This window comes from Clupea harengus, chromosome 10 (assembly GCF_900700415.2).
Source record: "Clupea harengus chromosome 10, Ch_v2.0.2, whole genome shotgun sequence".
Classification (NCBI taxonomy): domain Eukaryota; kingdom Metazoa; phylum Chordata; class Actinopteri; order Clupeiformes; family Clupeidae; genus Clupea; species Clupea harengus.
This window is the reverse complement of record NC_045161.1, coordinates 16946792-16954291: the sequence shown is the minus strand read 5'-3', so window position 1 is coordinate 16954291 and position 7500 is coordinate 16946792. Positions and strand designations below refer to the sequence as shown.

The 7500-nt window shown below is 49.3% G+C and overlaps 1 protein-coding gene across 5 annotated transcripts in view; it reads right to left on the bottom strand.

Annotated features, from left to right (window-relative positions):
- ptprsa (protein tyrosine phosphatase receptor type Sa) overlaps positions 1-7500 on the bottom strand; it is a 218320-nt gene that overhangs the window by 86496 nt on the left and 124324 nt on the right. For all 5 annotated transcript variants that reach the window (XM_042708883.1, XM_042708884.1, XM_042708885.1 and 2 more), the window contains exons 6-7: positions 5344-5532; positions 625-633 (exon numbers count right to left, since the gene is read on the bottom strand). In XM_042708883.1, the coding sequence (XP_042564817.1) occupies positions 625-633; positions 5344-5532 (198 nt within the window). The remainder of the gene's footprint in view (positions 1-624; positions 634-5343; positions 5533-7500) is intronic.

The following is a 7500-nucleotide window of genomic DNA, read 5'->3' as shown; positions in this document are numbered from 1 at the left end:
AGCTCCAGCAAACTGTGTCTGTGTGAGGCGAACTGCAGCGCTGGCTTGTGACCCATCTTAAATATACCCTGCTGTTTTTGGACAGGGGTTGATTTTTCTGTTTTCGTCTTTATTCTTCCTCCCCATGGACTATTTTGGCTTGTTGTGGGGATAAAAAAGAGAGAAAAACTGCTGGGTAAAAAAGCTGGGCTAGTGGCAGCAGAACAACACACTGCAGTAGAGGAACTACTCAACGTGTGTGTGTGTGTGTGTGTGTGTGTGTGTGTGTGTGTGTGTGTGTGTGTGTGTGTGTGACTCCGCTTACACAAAACAACACACTGCAGTAGATGAACTATTCAACGTGTGGGAAATCCCCTGGGGGGGAAAGAATTCATGAGTTGGAAAAAAAAAAGATTCTGAAAAAAAAAAAAAAAGAATCCTTCCTTGAAAAAACAACAACTTTCTAGGGGTTGAAGTTAGTGAAAGGGGAAGCTAAGAAAGAGAAAGAGAGGACTGGGAACGAGGGAGCGATACAGGGGAGGGGAGGAGGAGGAGGGGGAGAGCATGCTTTTCATTTTAAGAGAAGTTAAAACGCCATCTGCTTCAGGGGCTGAGAGTAGCTGAGGAACTCAGGGAGGAACTTACCAAAGGCCTCTGACCATTAGAACAAACAAGAAGAGGTGAAAGAAAAGAAAAGAAAAGATAAGAAAAGATAAGCAAACAGAAAAGGGAGGGAAAAAGATGGCAGACATCAGGTCACCTTCAGTCTGAAGAGTGAACTCACATAGGGCAGACAAACAGACACACACACCACACACACACACACACATAACATCTCAACAGGTCATACCAGACAGACACACACAGAACATTTCATCAGAACAAGACAAAACAGCATGCTGTAATCCACATACAGTAGATGGGACTCAGGGTGTGTGTGTGTGTGTGTGTGTGTGTGTGTGTGTGTGTGTGTGTGTGTGTGTGTGTGTGTGTGTGTTTATTCAGTGGCGTCCAGAGTCTCATATCAGGGGTGTGTGTGTGGTGAAACAATGAGCACTGAGCACATTTGGGGGGTTAACTTAGAGGTGATGTGTGTTGAGTGTGTGTGCAGGATGCTGCCTTTATCAGGGTGATGTGTGGTGAGTGTGTGTTCAGGTTGTCTTTATCAGGGTGATGTGTGGTGAGTGTGTGTGCAGGTTGTCTTCATCAGGGTGATGTGTGGTGAGTGTGTGCAGGTTGTCTTCATCAGGGTGATGTGTGGTGAGTGTGTGTGCAGGTTGTCTTCATCAGGGTGATGTGTGGTGAGTGTGTGTTCAGGTTGTCTTCATCAGGGTGATGTGCGGTGGGTGTGTGCGCAGGTTGTCTTCATCAGGGTGTTTTTAGTTTGGGGAGGTTAACTTAGAGGTGATGTGTGGTGAGTGTGTGTGCAGGTTGTCTTTCTCAGAGTGTTATTAGTTTGAGGTTCTGACTGCTGCAGCCAGAGGGGAGGATCAATAATGCATCTGAGTTGAAGCACTGACACACACGCTCAGCACATCACACACACACAACTGTGTGCAACTACTCTGGGGATACAGAGCCCACCTTCTGGCATCAAGAACACAGTTTGTGTATGGGGCACATGGGGTATGTGTGTGTGTGTGTGTGTGTGTGTGTGTGTGTGTGTGTGTGTGTGTGTGTGTGAACAAGTATGGATATGTGTGTCTGAGATATACAGAGGGCAATACATACAGACAGGATATTTGTGTGTGTGTGTGTGTGTGTGTGTGTGTGTGTGTGTGTGTGTGTGTGTGTGAGGTGTTGTGGTGTGTACAGGTGTGTGTTTATGGTTTGGAGTGTGTACAGGTGTGTGTACAGGTGTGTGTTTATGGTTTGGTGTGTGTGTACAGGTGTGTGTTTATGGTTTGGTGTGTGTACAGATGTGTGTTTATGGTTTGGAGTGTGTACAGGTGTGTGTGTATGTGCGTGTCTGTGTGTACAGGTGTGTGTGTTAGTGTGTGTGTGTATGTGTGTGTGTGTGTGTGTGTGTGTACAGGAGTGTGTACAGGTGTGTGTTTATGGTTTGGTGTCTTTGAAGTGATGTGCAGATGACGTGAACACATCAGGACTTCAACAGACAGACATAAACACAGTGATTCGACAAACACCAGTCATGACACGCAACACACACCAGTCCTGACACGCAACACACACCAGTCCTGACACGCAACACACACCAGTCCTGACACGCAACACACACCAGTCCTGACACGTTAACACACACCAGTCCTGACACGTTAGCATCGTGACTCCAGTACCTTGGACAGAAACCAGGAAGTGATGTAGAAGAAGATTAAACAGACAGAAGAGAGCACTACAACAAGAAACACACACAGAGACAAAAGACACACAAAGAGACAAGAGACACACAAGAAGGGTAGAAGACAGGAGAGGACAACAGCCAGGGGTCCACTCACCAAGCGTCCTTCTTCCCTAAAGCATTGTAGCCCCCCCACACACACACACACACTTTACCCCCTCTTCCCAAACTGAGCCTCATGTGTCTGGAACTGCAGCAGACCACGGCCCCCCAGCCTTGAGTCATCTACATTCCTGGTCCCACCGGACAGATCTGGCTGTGATCGAACCAGTGGAGTCTGGTGAGGCCGGTAATACTGTATGTTAGAACGCGTGTCTTGGGACAATGCATGGGGGCTTGGCTTACATGTGGATTGGCAGTGATTACAGGGCTAACTGACTTAAATGTGTCTGGCCCAGTCAGCGCTCAGAGGAGCAGTCAGAACAGCAGGGTCCAATGGGGAGTGGAGCCCCTTGTCATGTTGTTGGTGGGTTTTAGAGGCAAAGCCAGCCTTGTCCGAGGGAGATTTTCAGCAGAATAAAACACTCCACGGGTTGTCCCCCGACGTGTCGTCTCTTCACAGAGGGCGAAAGTAATATCTGCTTCTGTGAGACCCAGCAGCACACAGCAGCTCAGCCTTGATGGAGAGGCCACTGGACCACATCTGAGCTGGATATGAGTCGGATCTGGCCTTGCAGAGTCAGAGGACAGCAGCCTAGCACAGCGTAGCGTAGCGTTAACATCGGGGCAGAGCAGTGCTAACATCAGTGGAGAGCTGTGTGGCGGTGCTGCAGAGTGGGGGGATAGCATCTTAGCACTTAGCGCAGCTCAGTGTTAGCATGGGTTGAGAGATCTGTGTGCTGCCGCTGCCACTGCCCCGTCCCTCCCCCACCTGTCCCTCCCCCTCCCCCATTGACGTCTGGTGCCCCTCAGCAGAGGAGTCAAAAGCTTTCTCACACACAGTCACAGAGATGCGCCCACAAGGGGCCCAAACACGGCAGAACGGGGCCACAGCGGAACACTCAGCTACATCAGAAGCACATCAACAGCCTCTCCTCTCCTCTCCTCTCCTCTCCTCTCCTCTCCCCTCGTTGCCGGGGGACTACCCATCCCTGCACTCTGTCTGGGGTAGTTCTGGATGGAGAGTTTTTTTGCGCTCTTCTTCAGAGCTCTGTTACACTCCACCCCTGGGATGAGCTCAGGTGGAGGATAGACCAGGCATATCAAATATATTATGTACCGTAAATCCTCAAATAGTGGCCGGGGCTTTTATTTACTTAGGCTGCACAGCGCACCGGCCTGTATTTGGGGCAGGCTTGTATTAGGGGCAGGCCTTTATTTCTTACGGCTCTTCAGAATGTTCAAAAAAGTTCCGTTGATTTGAATGGGGCAGCCCAACGTTAGCAGGTCTGTCATTTCTTGATATTCACCACTGCGAAAAGTTAATGACCGCTGTCATTGGCAATTGTAATTCACATCTTTCATATCATTCCGCAAGAAGTCCGGTCATTTAACGTAGCGGAAAGTCATTGTAACTTGAAGTCAGCAAGTAATGGGTTGCTACGCAACACCTGGAACCTTAAAGTTCTATTAGCCTGAAGAAAATATTTTTCTTAGCGGAAATCAGAAACGGCAACAAAATCATTAAAAAGAGGTATTTTGGAGGAATGTCTTCTATCGTTTAGGCAAGTAACTGTATAATAACAAATTCGCCTTGTAGGCTGAAACATTTCTTTTTTTTATTGCAAACAGCCATGAAAATAGCCAACATGAGGAGAACATGTATTTATGAAATGCATTCAATTAAATTGTGATGTCTGCTTTGTGCTGATGGACTGATTCTGGTAGGCTACAGTAAAATATTGTAACGTGCAGGCATAGTCGCCCCATAATGCCGTGCGACGGGCGCATACTTTCCTCTATGTGATGCACTAGCGTTTTACGATGTTCCTTAACAATGTTCCTTACTGTTCTCATTGCATGTCGTTGTTCTGTGTTGGGACTGAATTTATAGAGGTGTGTGACGGTAGCACAGTCTCTTCGTGATAACTTGTACCAGGGCATAAAGCCCGTGCCATTTTAACAATGTATTGTGTTTAGTATTTATTAAAAAGCCATAACAAATATTTCACACTTCGTGATTTGTTACAAACTTTTTTTTACCCCCGGCTTGTATTCGGGGCCCGGCCTTTATTTGTCCGTATCGACCACGCCCCCGGCTACTATCTGAAGCCCGGCCTCTAATTGAATCCCGGTCTTTATTTGAGGATTTACGGTATATAAATATATGTCTAATGGCCTAATCTAGTGAATCTGGGCCAAATCAGGACTATATCTAGGCCTAATCAGGACTAAATCAGGGATGTATCTCAACTAAATCAGGGCTATTTCTGTTGCTGTCATGAGCTATCTAGTTTGAACACTGGAAACATCATTCTAGTTCCACTTCTGTATGTCAACAGCCTCAAAACAAACCCACAGGACCCAACCCCCCTCCCTCCCCTCCCCCCGCCCGCACTCTCCCCTGCTCCCCATCTGAGTGGACTGGGACGGGCCTTTCAACAGCACCTCATCTCAGTGGACTGGACTGGACGCGACTGCATGTGACTGGATGTGTGAGGCCTGAATTCTGAGCTGGGCTGGGCTGGGCTGGGCTGGGCTGGGTTGTGTCCTCTCTCTCTGCAAGCTCAGAACCAGCTGACTGCCGAGGCTCAGGAAGCACACGTCCCTCCTCTTTGGGTTTGACCTTTGACCTTTGAGCCAGCTCTACTCTCAGGGATGCGTGAGAAGTGAGAGGTGCACATTACATCCTGTAGGAGGTCATCCCCCTGAAAACACACAGCACCGCAGGAACCCCCCCCCCAAACACAGGACAGCTCCTGTGACCCTACACACACACACACACACACACACACACAGCCTGGAATACAAGCAGCAGGATCAGTGAGGGACAGAAAACAACCGTGAGAGGAGGGGCTAGAGAGAGAGAGAGAGAGAGAGTTGGGTAGGTGTGCGTGTGTGTGTACCTGATCGGAGCTGTTTGATGCGTCCATTGCTGGCGCTGGGGTCGATGGGCAACAGATCCTTGAACCAACTGATCTCGGGGTCGGGGTTGCCACTGGCTGCACACAGCATGGTGGCCGTCCGCGTGCGCTCAACCACCTTCAGCTGGGGACCCATGTCTATCCGGGGGAAGCCCGTCGGGAGCAGGTCCTCTGCAAGCGGGAAGAGAGGAAAAGAGGTGTCAGAGTTATTTTCACATTTTCTACTTCATACTGCTGGAGAGTGAAGGCTGGACCCTAATCTAGGGTTTCTGTGCTAGATCACTAAGGATCCTAATCTAGAGTTTCTGTGCTAGATCAGTTAGGGATCCTAATCTAGAGTTTCTGTGCTAGATCACTAAGGATCCTAATCTAGAGTTTATGTGCTAGATCACTAAGGATCCTAATCTAGAGTTTCTGTGATAGATCACTGGGGTTTGTGATTTTGCAGGCTCTCACAGGAATACGGTGCTGTGAGGATTATGAGACATAGGGCAGATGGATGATCCTGATAACAGCACAGGACACCTCAGGACCAAGCCAACCTGCCTGTACAGCTGACAGCAGGAGCATGTGTGTGTGAGTGAGCGTGTGTGTGTGTGTGTGTGTGTGTGTGTGTGTGTGTGTGTGTGTGTGTGTGTGTGTGTGTGAACCACAGAGGTATCTCACACACAGCAGGGTACAGGAGCAACAAGTGATCAGTGTCAAACACCATGAGGTTAAGAGAGGGACAGGAAGAGAGGGAGAGAGAGAGAGAGAGAGAGAGAGAGAGAGAGGGAGAGAAAGAGAGAGAGGTAAACGAGTGCCAGTAATGCCCCCCGCGTGTGCCACCCACGCTGTGTGCCGGAGCAGGGGATGAATATTTCAGAGGGGGCCGTGAGAACAGCAGCCCCCCCCCCACCCATCTATCTATAATTCAGCAGTGCTGATGTATCATCTCTTTGCAGGGCCCCCCCAGGGCCTCACTACCTCTGGGGCCCCACTTAAGAAAAACAGTCTCCATCCATCACTCACCCACATATACATCTCTCTCTCTCTCTCTCTCTCCCTCTCTCCATCTCTCTCTCTTCCTCTCTCCATCTTTCTTCCTCTCTCCATCTCTCTCCCTTTCTCCCCCCAACACTCACCCACATCTACATCTCTCTTTCTTTCTCTTTCCATCTCTCTCTTTTCCTCTCTCCATCTCTCTCTCTTCCTCTCTCCATCTTTCTTCCTCTCTCCATCGCTCTCTCCCCAACACTCACCCACATCTACATCTCTCTCCATCTCTCTCTCTCCTTTCAACACTCACCCACATCTCTCTATACCTCTCTTGCCATCTCTGCCTCTATTTCTCCATCTTCCCCTATCTCTCCCTCCCTCCATCCTTCTCTTGCTCCATTTCTCCTCTCTTTACCTCCCCCTATCTCTCCCTCTCTCTCTATCTTTCCCTATCACTCCCTTCTCTATCTCTCTATCCCTCTCTCACTGAGAGGACTATTAGGTGTGATAGATGCCTGAGCACCATCACACTCCATTGGAGCTCTCTTCCATCTGTTGAGTGTCTGCTCTCTCTCTCTGGTGTATGGCATTACTGTCCTCTCTCCCTCTCCTCTCTTCCCCTTTCCTCTCCTCCCCTCCCATCCTCTCCTCCCCCCTCCTCTCCTCCCCTCCCAACCTCCCCCCTCCTCCTCTCCTCTCTTCCCCCTGCCCTCCTCTCCTCTCCTCCTCTCCAGAGGCATCTAAGTGGTGCTCAGAGAGCACAGAGTAGAGAGCCTCACCGCTGGACACCAGAGACGGCCGGCTGGGGATCATCTCCAGCTTAAACACACTCCTCATTTAATGTGAGCTTAATTAAAGCAGGCAGGCCAAGGGATCACGGTGTGTGTGTGTGTGTGTGTGTGTGTGTGTGTGTGTGTGTGTGTGTGTGTGTGTGTTGTGTGTGTGTTTGAACTCAAGCACCGGGATGGACGGAGACCAGCTGAGCGGAAAAGAGGGATTTGGAGAAACACTGACTGATCCTTCTCTGCTGGGTCTGCAATCTCTCACACTTTACACACACACACCTCATCATATTCTACACACACACACACACACACACACACTCACACACACCTCATCATATTCTACACACACACACCTCATCATATTATATACACACAC